General features: G+C 34.0%; 2 protein-coding genes across 7 annotated transcripts; both read right to left on the reverse strand.

Annotated features, from left to right (window-relative positions):
* LOC9327293 (protein terminal ear1) lies at window positions 1-2,503 on the reverse strand. Its single transcript, XM_021010875.1, has 4 exons — window positions 1,875-2,503; window positions 1,694-1,786; window positions 1,459-1,603; window positions 1-388 (listed from the first exon to the last, which is right to left on the reverse strand). Exons 1-4 carry the CDS (start codon window positions 2,237-2,239, stop codon window positions 221-223), a joined length of 771 nt encoding a protein of 256 aa, XP_020866534.1. The 5' UTR covers window positions 2,240-2,503; the 3' UTR covers window positions 1-220.
* Window positions 2,504-7,497: 4,994 nt separating this feature from the next.
* On the reverse strand, window positions 7,498-11,269 carry LOC9329987 (biotin--protein ligase 2). Of its 6 annotated transcripts, XM_021014470.1 has the most exons (13): window positions 11,107-11,269; window positions 10,950-10,995; window positions 10,531-10,574; window positions 10,195-10,340; window positions 9,708-9,978; window positions 9,565-9,626; window positions 9,330-9,478; window positions 9,122-9,242; window positions 8,830-8,985; window positions 8,583-8,628; window positions 8,083-8,149; window positions 7,915-7,991; window positions 7,498-7,816 (listed from the first exon to the last, which is right to left on the reverse strand). In XM_021014470.1, exons 3-13 carry the CDS (start codon window positions 10,533-10,535, stop codon window positions 7,777-7,779), a joined length of 1,140 nt encoding a protein of 379 aa, XP_020870129.1. In that variant the 5' UTR covers window positions 10,536-10,574; window positions 10,950-10,995; window positions 11,107-11,269; the 3' UTR covers window positions 7,498-7,776. The 6 variants fall into 6 exon arrangements, with proteins under 6 accessions (XP_020870129.1, XP_020870130.1, XP_020870131.1 ...); XM_021014471.1 differs by lacking the exon at window positions 10,195-10,340; XM_021014472.1 differs by lacking the exons at window positions 10,195-10,340; window positions 10,531-10,574.
* Between the last annotated feature and the right edge of the window lie 3,540 nt (window positions 11,270-14,809).

Raw genomic sequence — 14,809 nt, forward strand, 5'->3', positions numbered from 1 at the left:
TAGGAAAATTAAACGTGGAATATAATAAGAGCACTTGAGCATTGTAGTAGAGTAACATGTTCATAACACAAACTAGAAAACTAAAAAGCTAACGAGAGGAAGAAAGAGGAAAGATATGTTTCCGTTTCACCCTAGTTGGTGACGCCACATCATCTTGTGTAGTCTTGGATCCAGGGAGATAATGAAAACACAAATCCTCTTCTACGAAACCCTAAAAACCTTAACGCAGACGTGAACCACGGCCTCGTAAGCTGACTCGGTCACCGAGTGTTGTGAAAGTGTAAGCCGTGAAGCCGTTGCTCGGTGGCGAGAGAACCACGGGAAGATACTCGTCGGTGTGACAAGTGAACCTCGAGTTTTTGAAATGTTGACTCAGCTCTTCTTTCCCCTAAAACAAAAATCAAACACAAAATTGCACAATTTAACAACTATAATTAAGCAACGACAGTGATTAAACCAATAATAAATGAGCGTTAAATATAGACTCAAACACAAAATTGCACTACTTAACTCTAAATCATATCAAAAGAAGAAATAAAGTTTGACACTAAATAAGCAACATCCACTGCCAAAAAAAAAAAAAAACCCCCAAAATTTAATTACTCTAAATAAGCAACAACAGTTACTAAACCAAGAATAAAAAAGAGTCTTATCAAACAAAACAAGAAAATTATAGAGACTCAAACACAAAATTGCACTACTCAAACTCAGAAAAAACGTTAACTATAACAAGTAACAACAATTAGAAAACCAAGAATATAGGAGTCTTTAACAAGCAAAACAAGAAAAAAGAGACTCAAACACAAAATTGCACAATATAACAACTCCAAGTAAGCAACAACAGTTACTTAAACAAGACTTAAAGAGTCTTTAACAAACAAAACAAGAAAAAATAGAGACTGAAACACAAGATTGCACACTACTCAACTCTAACTCATAAAAGGAAGAAAAAAACGTTAACTCTAACAACAATTACAAAACCAAAGTCTTTAACAAGCATAACAATGAAAAAGAGAGACTCAAACACAAAATTGCACAATCTAACAACTCTAAATAAGCGACAACAGACTTATTCAAGAATTAAAGAGATTCTTGAACAAACAAAACAAGAACAAAATAAGAGACTAAAACAAAAAAATTGCACTACTCAACTCTACCTCATATAAAAAGAAGCTAAAAACGTCAACTCTAACAACAAAACTCAAGAATAAAAGTCTTAAACAAGCAAAACATGAAAGAAAAAGACTCAAAACACAAAAATGCACAATTGAACTCTAAATATAAGCAACAACAGTTACTAAACCAAGGGTAAAAGAGAGTCTTTTAAGTTTACACCAAAAACAAACAGGAAATAAAGAGACTTAAACACAAAACTACAACTTAAATCTAAATAAAAACTAAAACTTTTAACTCTAAATAAGCAACAAATAATAACCAAACAATCAAGAGAACCCAAACCTGATACTTAGCCACAGTGATTTCGCAAATCTTCTTCCTGTACCCGAGATTGCCCCAAGAAAAGTTTTCAAATTCTCTCCGGAATCTCTCAGCTGCGACAGAGCTCGTAAAGTTAACGAAGGCGTAACCCAAATTGGCTCGTTTCCTGTTACACATTTAATGTCCATCATCAGCCACATTACAAGCAGAAGCATTTATTTCATCCAAAAATAGAGATAAATAAGCATTAACTCACACAAAATCCATAGGCAGATAAAGAAAGTCGTAGGAAGATTCTGTCTTGTGTTTCCGACAATGATTGTCCAAAATCATCAAGAGATCGGTTCGACTTCAAATAAAAAAAAAATTACAAAATCTTATTTTAATTCATCCATTCCAAAAATTTTATAAAAAATTGGGAAGAGATAAAATCTGACCCGAGACAGTTAGGTATATTCTTAACCATGACGGATGTTTTTCCGGCGAGCTTATTTTCCGGTAAAGGCACAACCTTTGAGGAAGAAAAGTTAGGGATTTTTTGAACCCAAACTTGTTTCTTCAAAAGCCGTGGTGGGAGACATCTCTGGTGACAAAACCCGTAACGGAAAGGTTCTTTTTCAGGCTTAACATCGGCGCCGGTAATAGCTTTGCAAGGCTTGGTGGAACAAGGAAAGGGCTTGTTAAAGTTGAACACAGAAGGACAAGAAGGTGGAGGATAGTACAGATTAGGGTTTTTGGAAAACCTTGGTAAGTATTCCGGTGCGTTTGGGTTCAAAGATTTAATGGGTTTTTTCTTTTCCATTGATGGAAGCTAAAGAAACTGGGGAGGGAGAGAGAGAGAGAGAGAGAGAGAGGTAAAAGAAGCTTGTGTTAGTGAAACCCTAGAGATGAGAGAGTGAGAGTGACAGTGACAGTGAAACTAAAAGGGTTTTGAGAAGATAAACTTGTTGTGGCGTGTCTTGTTTTGGGAGAGATTTGTCGTTTAAGGTGATTGAAAACGTGTCAGGAGAAAAGAAGAAGAAGAATCAGACTAGAAGAGCTTTTTTCAGACAAGTTTTTAGGTTATTTGTTTCTGTTTTCTTATTTTTGGTTTTAATGTTTTTGCAATTAATGTCTCTTGTCCCAATACTGAATATTGCTAATTTTTATTGAGTATTTTTGATCTGGCGGCATGATTGTGAGAGGGAGAAGCAGAGTTTATCCAGTGGGCTATCAATCGTATTGTCGACGAGACATCTTCTGATTTGTACAATTTTATTGGTCATATCGCAATTAAAGGACAAATGTTTAGACATTTTTCTCGGTTGGAATCTCATTTGAAAATTTTCAAATTTGATATATATATATATAATTACTCTTTTTTTATGATTCCCTTTGCTCCGCTATTTATGAAAATTTTGACTAATTTGGTTTAGATGCTTTTATTTTTTCAAATATATGAATAAAATCCAAAAAAATCGAACGAGAGCCAAAGCAAAAGAAAATTAGTGAGAATTAAAAATTTCTCAAGAATATTAGGATAGTTAAGATGATATGGTATGCTTATGATTTATGAACATGCAATTGTTCCAAGTTCATCTATTTCCATGCAAACTACGGATCATGTTCACGTTACAATATCAAACTTTATTTTTTTGGTCCACAACTGTATCAAATTTTATAGTGGATCTGATTGATAACAAGCTGTTAGCTGTTAGTTAGAGCGGTTAGCTGGAACTGTTAGCTGTTAGGGAATAGTATAAAGCTGTACAAAAGAATAAAACACGAAAGCTGTAAAAAAAATAACGCAGAACAAATTTTAAAAATTTATTCTGATTGGAAACATCATAGCGGTACACATAACAAATAATATTAAGAATTTAGAAAGAAAGAAAAAATTATATAGAAATATACTTTAGTATATAATTACATATGAAAATTAAGATTATATAGAACAAACAATATTTTATTTTTAGAATAATAATATGAATTTACTAGTCCTATAGTAAATAAAATTTTCTTTATTTTGAGTAATATAATATTCCAAAATAATTGTTTGAGAAAAAAACCATTATTCTAATGAGATTTTTTCATAGGCTGTATTATTTACTTTTTTGGAAATCTTTATCTGAACATTCGAGACATTTTTTTTTACATTATACATAGTTACAATTATATTTTATAAAGTTTAATTATGCGGTTAATAATACGGTTAACCGTGCGGCTAATCGTACTGTTAAATAACGGTTTTGATACGTTTCCGGCAATTAACGGTTACGGTTAGTATATTTTTTTTAACCGTTGCTAATTTAGTTTTACGGTGAATGGTTATAGTTTTTAACCGTTTTAAACAGTTACAGTTGAAAAACGGTCTAGTTACGATCCAAAATACGGTTATGGTCTAGGCATGACCAAAAGCTAACCGTAACCATATGTTGTACCGTAACCGGACCGTTTCTCAACCGTAATCGTAAAAAATAATTAGTTACAGTTAAAAAATATATTAACCGTAACCGTTAATTAACGGTAAACATATGAAAACCGTTATTTAACCATATGGTTAACCGCATAGTTAAAACTTTAAAAATATAATTGTAACTCCATATAATGCAAAAAAAATTATCGAATATTCAGATTAAGATTTTCAAAAAAGTAAATGATACCGCATATGAAAAAATCTACGTTATAAAAAATGGTCTTTTTCTCAAACAAATATGTTATACTCTTATTTTGCTCGAAATGAAGAAAACTTGGTTTGTAACATATTTTTTGATTTTATGAAAAGTATTATAATAAGTTAGGTAACTCGTAAGATTTTGCCTCCGATATTAACCGTATTGTAGTCATCAAATAACTATAACCATAATTATCTGTAACTGTTGTAACCGTAACCGTAACCGTATTTAACCGTAATCGTTATAACCGTATTTAATCGTAACTGTATTTAACCGTAACCGTTTTAATTTATTTTTGTTTTTGTCCAAAAACAGTTTTTTATTTTTATTTTTTTATAGTGTACCGATTTTCATAAAGTTTTTGTGATTGGTAACTGTCAAAGCTGTACAGCTTTAAAATTGGTTACCAATTATAGCCAGTGTTAAATAGTTGGTGAACATATACTATTTTAAAACACTAGTTGTTCATGTGGAACAGGGAAGTGAATGTGTCCGTTTGGCGGTCAAAATTGTTATGCCATAAATGTCTTTTATTTTGTTTAGAATTTAATTCGATTATTCACATAATGGGAAAATATAAATAAAACAGATTAATATTTAGTTTGATTTCTACTTTTCTTTTCTTTAAATTCAAATATTTAGTATTATTTCATTTCATCCGGATTAAACACCCTTATGAGAAAAATAGATGTTGTTGTTGCACTTTATTTATTCGTTAGTTTTTTCTAATTTATTCTTACTGATTTATCCAAATTTATTTTTCAATGATCCTTCTTCAATTTAATGACACTTATAACGTAATGATAATCATTTTTTTATTATTAGAGGATACAATGTAACAAGAGTGAGAGAGTGAAAATATACCAATAAATTCAATTATGTTTTTGTTTTGTAAAATTGCAAATTTCGATGGACAATTATCAACATAAAACACAATTCGAAGGACCAAGTGTATATATATAACAAAAAAAAATGATACTAGCATACAAGGAAAAAAAGTAAATTGTTTTTTTTTAATGTTTTTCTTATGTTTCTCAGACGCAGAGATGTATGTACCTTGTGTCTTGTCTCTTTAGTCTTTAGGTTCTGTTTTGTCTTATTTTATAATAACTTTATTTTTTCATTAAAATTTATATATATGAATTTAAGTCGCTTTACACATGTGAAAGACGAAAAAAATTGGGAGGCAGAGAGATAGAAGCAGAGTCCCAAGAAAAATTTGATCAGAAAAACTTTATCAGAAAAGCTTTGATTTTAAAGCTAATTTTGTTTCTATTTTGCCACTGAGGTTTGAATTGTTTTTTGCATGTTCTTAGCTAAAGTCAATTCACATATTTGACTTCTCTTTTAATTCCTGATAACACGTTTTGACGTAACTAAACAGTAATTGAGTTTTTCTTTTTGTTTATTTGAGTATATATTCTTAGAGCATCCATAATGGGGTAAGTGTGAGTATGGGTGTAAATTTTTTTTTATTATTATAATTTAAAGAGAGAGAGAAAAGAAAGAGAGAAAAAAAGAGAGAGAAAGAGAGCGAGTGTCTTACATCCGAGTGTAAAGTTACATCCGGATGTGAGGAAAGAGACAACTTTTCTCTTATTTTTGATTACTTTAATAGTTACACCCGGGGAGAAAATGCGCCATTGCGCATGGCCTTATACCAAAATCTGACTCTGATTTGATTATAAAACATACAACGTAGTGAAAACAATTATTTTGGTAAAACATACTGTAGCAATTTATAATAAGTCTTCAAAATGATTCTTAATTAACTGAGTATTAAACAAGTGGCATGAAATGAAGCCATCATGAAACATAAAACGTGTCACAAAATATGTTAGTCGATCTTCTAATACGTAAGTTGTAATTATTAATATGAGTATAATTAATAACCTCCGTAGAAGCCTATCTCCGTTACATATAGAATTCGAGGCCTTCTTGTGGGCGATGAAGTGTATGATTGGTGCAGATAATCAAGATGTAGTTTTCTTTACAGACTGTTCTGACTTGGTGAAGATGTTGTCTTCTCCAACTGAATGGCCGGCCTTCTCAGTGTATTTAGAAGAATTTCAGAGCGACAAGGAAGAGTTCTCCAATTTCTCTCTTTCTCTAATTTCTCGATGTGCTAATACTAAAGCGGACAATCTGGCATGAAAAGTTCGTACGGAACCGCTACACATCATCTATATAAACAACATTCCTCAGGAATAGCTCTTTTGAGCTCTTTTTAATTTAGGATGACAAAAAAAAAAAAAAAAAAAAAGTATCATCATGAAACATAAAACGTGTACTCATATAGATATTTGGTGAATAAGTAAAATAAATAAAAAAGAGTAGGCAAAAAGAGGTGATGATAACCTATGAAGACAAACGTGAGAAGTCTGAGTACAAGTATGGGCTGATAGATTTGATAGAAGATTAGTGACGTGAAAAGTCTTCCCTTGTTTTGGGTATCATTACCTTTATATGTAGCTATTGGAAACACACAAAATTATCTCTAGTTGTGTGTTTTTGATATTAAACCAAACGATATAACAGCATTAGCAGTGGCACAAGCAGGTGGGTGTAAGTCTTGGAGTGTAGGTATTAAAAAAACGAAAAAATTGTCTCTCTCTTCACACCCGGGTATAAGTTTACACTCAGGTGTAACACTTTTTCTCTCTATCTCTCTCTTTCTTTCTCTTTCTCTTTTCTCTTTTACTTTAAATTATAATACTAAAAAAATACTTACACCCACATAAACACATTTGCCACTACTAATGGTCTTATGCTTTGCTCTATTTCACTTTTTCGATAACTATAATAAATAGTTGTGCATTACATGACACTGTAGAAGTATAAGTTGCACCGATTGAAAAATTTTCAGAAGACATTATTAAATGGGTTGATGATTTTCAGAAAACACTTTTTTGGCGGTTGATTTTTTTTTGCAGATTAATTTTCAGAAGACATTATTAAATGGGTTTTTCAAGAAAAAAAGTAAGGTAAATTTACAGTTTTTGTCTTATTTCTGCAGGGTTTCATGTTCCCCAAGAAAAAAGCAAAGTTTTTATCAGGATAAAAAAATTGATTTTTCCTCAATATTATTACCATGTATATGTAGTAGGTGACGACTACCTAAAGATTATACATATTTGGTGATACAAAATGGTGAATATTACAAAGAAATAACTGTCTTGTCAGTTGTTATAATAGCTTATAGATACAATCTGAAAGTTTTGTCATATGAAGTAGAATTTTTGAGAAATTTTATCTTCAATAAACAGTTTGGGCCAAAATCATCTTATTCTAAACAGAGATTTTATGATTCTCTCATGATTAAGAGGAATGTATTGTCGCAACGAACTTTGTGATCATCGAACATTTGTGTTGCCATCGCAAATGAAGACATGTGAATCAAAAGGGATATTAAAGAATGGTGAATCACAATGAGAAATCCAAAGTTACATTGACTGGAATGTCCTACTTTTGAAGAAAGTTACTACTTGTTCTAATAATTTGTATTGCATGTTTGTAATACAGTCAAAACATACACACAAAAAAAAGGAAAAAAAGAAAAGAAAAGTTGTAACTAAGGACAATATCCACAGTATATATAAAAACAGTTTGTTTATTTTTGTGTTAATGGTGCTAATTGCTGAATAACATCAGCATCCACCAGAAGGTGCTTCAAGAAATCTTTGGTTCATAGTTTTCTTCGGACCAGTCCTTTGAAAAAATCAAAACTGCAGTTGAACAGATACACCATATTAGCTTAAACATGAACTGTAATGTTATCCATTTTATCGATTAAACTTTCGATAGCACATGCTCAAAATATTACCTATTGCCATCAGGATGAAGCTCATACATTACATTGTCATCTCCAATAGCTAGCAAATATCCCGAAGAAGTCAAACCCTGGAAATTTTGAAGGAGATGCAATGAGGATCAAAGCACCATATTACAATGAGTCGATTGTATAATAACCAATCTATAAGAATCATCCTACCTGGATAGTCACAACATTTTGAACAACTTGGTCCTCGTTTTTTTCTTCAACAATCACTCTTTGTCCGCTGCACATGTGTAAGTAAATACATGGTAAAGTTTGTATGCCCAAATCTCAATGTGAATGTATTAAGAAAAAACACTAATGCCACCAGACAATAAAAACTACGTGGTTAGCAGTGAATAGTTGGTAAGTAACATTGTCGTCTTCTTAACTTTAAGAGATCTTAGTTTCTTGCAGGCAAATGCCACATTGTATATTAAAACATACAAATGAGAATAAAACGGTCATTTTAGCCAAGCAATTATGTTATAATACATAGTTCCCAATCGAAAAACATTTCCAAATACTTGCTAATTGATGAAGTTTTGCCATTTAGTTCAGCTAGTGACAAATGGGATAAGTACAAAATCAAAACCAGTTCAGAATTTCAGATTCAGATTACAGAAACCCTTCAATGACAAGCACAAAAATATTGCAATCACAGATATAACCATTACCTGTGAAGCCATGTCCTATAGTAAAGCTCCTCGAGAGATTTAAAACCTGTAAAGTGCAGTGCGATGATGTCAAATGATTATATAGTCTCAAAACTAGATAATAAGATGATTATTTCTCTTACTCTCATCTCACTTAAATAAATGATTAATAAATACTGTTTGGAAAATACTTCAAAAGTGACAAAGATGAAGAAACAGCTGACTAAATCTTTTTAAGCAGTCTCCATGATCAAGAGGATTACATTACCTTGTTCCATGAATAGATCAAAGAATGTTTCGAATTTATGAAAGAAGGCGCCAAGAATTTCTTCTCTTTTAAGTAGATTTGATGCAGGACAATTTTCTTTTAGTACTGCATTTAAGCATGTGGTCGGTTTCTCGTTGTCCACATTCAATCCCACACCTGCAATAAGGATCAAATTGCCAATTTCTTTTAAATCAATAGTAGAGCAAGACTACAAGCAGTGTTACTTCTAAAAGATACTTTGACTTTCGTATAGAGTCACCAACTTCTAAAGAGTAGTAATAATGCTTATTACCAACACTGACATGGAACTTCCTTGATCCGTATGTGGAGGTACACAAAATGCCTCCAACCTTAAGGCCATTCAAATATAGATCATTTGGCCACTTTATTTTAACATCAATATACGACAAACCCTGAAAATCGATGAAATTCAAAACTCAGACCAAATTTATGATTCAAGGGATCAAAAACACAACAAAAAGGTTATTTCAAGAACATACCTTCTTGTCACAAACATCTTTCACTGCCTCAGTAACAGCAAGAGACACCACATACTGTATCAAAGGCACTACTCTACCATCTTCCATTTCTACGGTAAACGAATACATAAGACAACCTTTTGGAGATTCCCAAACATTCTTTGTTCTGCCTGCAACACATTCCGGTTTTCACTTTCTAATTCTAATTTACTTGCTTACTATATATAATCCAACATTGTCAAGAAAAAACTCGTACCTCGACCTTTAAACTGAATATCTGTGACACACACTGAACCAACTGGAATCTCAGAGAAGTTACTAAAAGAAACTACAAAATCAGATTTTAACACACAAAGATAATCAAACCTTAAAGAGGAAACCAAACAGATGGATGCTTACTGAGAAACAACATCATGAGTGGAAGACAAGAATGGAGACCAAATGAGAAACCGACCAAACCGATGAGTCGAAATCGAGTTCATGAATAGTGAAAGATTGAAGGAATCATCATCTTTAACCAAATTCTTGATCTCAGATTGTAAAAAGATTGAAACTTTGGTATTATCTGGGAGTTTAAGAACGTTATTGTTCTTCAAACGTGTTGCTGCATCAGTTTCTACAGAAGATTTACCACATAAAACCAAGCTACACGAAGCATCAAAGTCCATGGCTGAATCAAAACAAAACACGAAAAGTTTCAAAATTTAAACTAGAAATAATGATTACATTTCTGGCATCAGAATCAATTAGAACATTAACTTAAACAATGAAATCACATCCAGAGATTCGCTACGAAAACGGAAAAATATGATACCAATTCCCGATTTTAACAAGAAGGGATTTTTCAGAAATCGAAGACTCTTGAGGCCAAAAGGCAAAAGCTAACCTCTTTCACCAAATCTCAGTGTAGACACTAGATAGACCCGTGAATGTGAAAAGAGAGCAATGACGACGACACTGTTCGACAACGCAGATATAAACCAGACCGGGTCGGTTTTACCGGTTAAACTGTCACTCATTTGCCACTCCGGTCTGATTTAACATAAAAACCGGATGAGAAAATCTATGAGGCGCGAGAATCCTTGTGTAACAGCATAGAGATGAAAAAAGTATCGACATTGCTCATCGGTCCAATTCTAAAGTGCAACCATCATCAACCACTAAGCTAGCTAGCAGAAAAATAGACACAAAATAAATAAAAACTATTGATAAAGGAACTTACATCATTAGTCATCCTTGTTAATTAACACTGATTTTTGATAAAACCTGAAAAGACAAAAAAAAAAAAAAAAAAAACCAGAAGTGTCAAGTAAAAAAAAATGATACGATTTAACATGATCTTCTAGATGCTACACTAAAAGAGTTTAAGTTAAATAGAAGCTGAATCATTCTTGAGATCAACCTCCACAATGAGTACTATAAAGCAAGCTAGAAACTTTACATTATTTAACCACAAGAGCTGCAATACGACCAGAATTACAACATGCAAGTGCTAAATTAAGCAGAGAAATTATAACATGTAACTGAATAGAAGTAAAGAACTGTTAAACCAAGGAATTGAAATTGGAGAAGAGAACCCATCACAGCAAAACACATCTGAACAAAGAGTAGAGAAAAGAAAGAGAAATGAGAAAATCATACTCTGATTGGTCTCCTGATAAAGAAGATGGACTTCTTTCTTTAGAATCTGAAACAAAAAAAAAAAAAAAAAAAAAAACCAAATCAATCACATGAATAAACCAGAATTGTCAAGTAATAAGTTCCAATTATTATCAATGGGCAAAGTGAAATACTAAACTGAACAAAGACTTCAAAATTTTCCAATTCTCATCAAAATACCAAACGAGATAATTATTAGATTCAGACCAAACCACAGAAGAAGAATAGAGTTTATTAGTGAAATATGTTGAACAGAATCGATGGAGAAGATGGAAAAGGAAGAAGATGGTAGAGCGATGAGAGATTGAAGATAAGAATAAAATGATTCTGTTAATTACACTTAGTGCTCTGTACACTGTTTATATACAAGTATAATGGATCCGGTACAAACCGGTTATTTGTATAAAGACTAAACCATCTATACCTCTAATATTCCCCCTCAAGATGGAGTGTATATGTTAATAACACCCATCTTGCTAATCAAACTCTTAAACAGAGAAGGAAATAAAGGTTTAGTCAAAGCATCTGCCAACTGGTGCTCTGATCTCACATGAAGTGTCTTGATAATCCCCAAAAGAACTTTTTCCCTGACAAGATGACAGGCAAGATCCAAGTGTTTTGTTCTCTCGTGGAATACTGAGTTATTGGCAATGTGTATAGCTGCGGTGTTATCACAATATAAGACTGAAGCTTCAGAAGTATCAACCCATAGATCAACCATAAGTTTGCGCAACCAAAGCATCTCCTTAACAGCTGAAGACATGGCTCTATATTCAGCTTCTGCGGACGACATTGAAACTGTCTCTTGCTTCTTGGACTTCCAGGAAACCAAAGAAGGACCAAGGAACATACAAAAGGCAGAGACTGATCTTCGTGTGTCTCTATTTGTACCCCAATCCGCATCAGCAAATCCTTTTAACTGAAGATCAGAAGTTGCTGAATAAAACATACCCTGACCAACAGTTCCTTTAAGATAATGAAGAACCTTGTATGCTGCTTTCAAATGTGGATGTCTTGGAGCAGAGGTGAATTGGCAAAGTTTATGGACTGCAAAAGTGATATCAGGGCGAGTAAAAGTCAAGTATATCAACTTACCCACCAGGCGTCTATATTGCTCCATATCTTTCAAGAGTTCCCCTGTTTCCATATCCAACTTCTGACTAGGGTCCATAGGTATGGAGGATGGTTTGCAACCAAGGAGCCCTGTCTCATCCAAAAGATCTAACACATACTTGCGTTGGCATATAGAAATCCCAGCTGAAGTCCTTGCAACTTCCAGTCCCAAAAAGTATTTAAGAGGACCCAAGTCACGCAGCTTGAATGATGCTTGTAAGGAGGCTGTGAGAGAGGCAGTGGCTTGAGATGAGCTGCTTGCTATGATGATGTCATCTACATAGACCAGAACTGCCATATAAACATCTCCAGACTTTCTCAAGAACAAAGTATCATCTCCTGTGCCACCTTGAAATCCCAAAGACTGTAAAGACTGAGAAAACTTCAAAAACCATCGTCGTGATGCCTGCTTTAAACCATAAATGTCTTTGTGTAACCTGCAGACAGCATTTGGTGGAAAAGATTCCCCCTGTTTTGGAAGATATCCAGGAGGTAAAACCATGTAAATCTCTTCATTCAGATCTCCATTGAGAAAAGCATTGGAAACATCAAGCTGATCCAGAAACCATTTCCTTGGTGCAACAACAGAGAGTAACATTTTGATAGTAGCCATACGAGCAACAGGAGAGAATGTTTCAACATAATCCAATCCCTTTTTCTGAGTATAGCCTTTTGCTACCAGACGTGCTTTATACCTTTCGAGGCTGCCATCTGCATTCAATTTCACAGTGTAGATCCACTTACATCCAACAGCAGTCTTACCAGGAGGAAGAGTACATACAGACCATGTGTGAGTACGTTCAAAAGCCCCTATCTCAGCATCCATAGCATCACAATAATCTTGAAGTTTACTAGCCTGACTGTAACTAGTAGGTGTAGGATACTTAGTTAAAGTATTGATGTATGCTTGATAAGGATCAGAGAGATAGAGTAATATAAAACCTCTGAAATGGGATGAGCAGTGGACTTCTGCACAGAGTAACATTGATAGTCTTGCAAGTAACCAGGAGGTCTAGATACCCTGTGTGACTTAGTAGTAGGATCTTGTACCACATTGTTGGCCAGAGATTCCCCCTGTCTTGCTAATTCAATAACATCAGGAGATTCCCCCTGTCTTGCTAATTCAATAACATCAGGAGATTCCCCCTGTCTTGGTAATTCAATAGCACCATGAGATTCCCCCTCACTTGTAACACCAGAATGTTCTCCATTATCAGCAACACGAGTACCAATGTGTGGGAAGAACTCTGTAGCTACAGTGTCGTCTTGGGAATTCTGAAAAGGAAATATATTTTCAAAAAATTTCACATTCCTGGAAATGTAAACCACATTACTTTCAATATCCATGACTTTGTATCCCTTATAGCCAGCCGGGTAACCCAGAAAAACACAGGCCCTGGCCCTATCGTCAAACTTGTTGCGTTGCTTTGGAGAGGTGCTTGCATAGCATAAGCATCCAAAAGTTCTCAAGTCTTCATATTCTGGTGGTGTCTTGGTCAGTCTTTCATAAGGTGTCTTGTTCTCCAATAGTGGTGATGGAGTTCTGTTGATCAGAAAAACTGCTTTGAGTATACAATCACCCCATAAAGACAAAGGTACCTTGGATTGAATCAGGAGAGCTCTAGCAACGTTAAGGATGTGTTGATGCTTCCTTTCAACCACGGAGTTCTGTTCAGGCGTCTCTGGCAAGAATGGTAAGCAATGATTCCCAATTTACTATAAAGTTCTGAAAATTTCAACTCATGAACATTGTCTGACCTAACACAGCGAACTCTCTTGTCAAACTGAGTCTCCACCATCTGTATAAATTCAGGAAATATTTTTAAAACATCACTCTTCAACTTAAGTAAGTAAACCCATGTTACCCGAGAGTGATCATCCACTATGGTCAAGAAATACCGAAAACCTTCTACTGTAGGTACTGAGAAGGGACCCCACACATCAATATGAAGTAAGTCAAAAGGAGCAGAGCAAATATTTTTTCTGTTTGTATAAGGAAGTTTCTTCTGTTTGGCTCTTTGACAAATATCACAATGTAAAATCCCTTTATTTCTTTGTTTGGAAATACCAAGTACATCTGTAAGAGTATCTATCCGGGAAAAAGAAGTGTGACCAAGTCTCTTATGCCAAACAGCATAATCTATTACAGCATTCAAACTACAAGAAGATAGTTGGCTTGAATCTGCAGGGTCTTCAACATCCAATAGATATAGATTAGCAATCCTTCTACCTCTTCCAATCGTTAATCCCTTGATAGGATCCTGTATCATGCAAGAATCAGGATCAAACACTACACAAGAGCCAAGATCTGCAGTTAAAGAGCTTATACTGAGCAGATTGAGCCTGAAATATGGGATATATAAGACATTCTGTAAACTGATACATCCATTGATAAGCACTGTACCAACACCAGCTACCATGACGAAATTTCCATTGGGAAGATTAACATGCTGATTAACAGAAACATCAAGATCAAGGAATAGACTGCGATCATGACTAACATGGTGAGTCGCACCAGAGTCAATGATCCAAGATCTTTGATTTGTCACACACTGAGCAACAGTTAAAATCCCAATAAAACTGAATGTAGAGTTAGAGAACGATATACCAGAATAAGAAGCTTCGTTACTGGGTTGGTTGGTGTAGTTGTTGTAGTAGGTGCTGGAGAAGAAGACTGTGGAACCAAATGAGAGCTGAAGTATGCAATGAAGTTTTGCAATTGCTCTTTA

Source organism: Arabidopsis lyrata, assembly GCF_000004255.2.
Source record: "Arabidopsis lyrata subsp. lyrata unplaced genomic scaffold ARALYscaffold_1, whole genome shotgun sequence".
NCBI lineage: Eukaryota > Viridiplantae > Streptophyta > Magnoliopsida > Brassicales > Brassicaceae > Arabidopsis > Arabidopsis lyrata.

Coding starts and splice junctions, on each gene's coding strand:
- LOC9329987 (XM_021014470.1), bottom strand. Junction 9,979..10,194: donor ACTGAGATTTGGTGAAAGAG/GTTAGCTTTTGC, acceptor GTTTTGATTCAG/CCATGGACTTTGATGCTTCG. Junction 9,243..9,329: donor AAGATGTTTGTGACAAGAAG/GTATGTTCTTGA, acceptor ATCGATTTTCAG/GGTTTGTCGTATATTGATGT.
- LOC9327293 (XM_021010875.1), bottom strand. CDS start 2,239: ATGGAAAAGAAAAAACCCATTAAATCTTTGAACCCAAACGCACCGGAA. Junction 1,787..1,874: donor AATATACCTAACTGTCTCGG/GTCAGATTTTAT, acceptor TTTTATTTGAAG/TCGAACCGATCTCTTGATGA. Junction 389..1,458: donor TCACTGTGGCTAAGTATCAG/GTTTGGGTTCTC, acceptor TTTTTGTTTTAG/GGGAAAGAAGAGCTGAGTCA.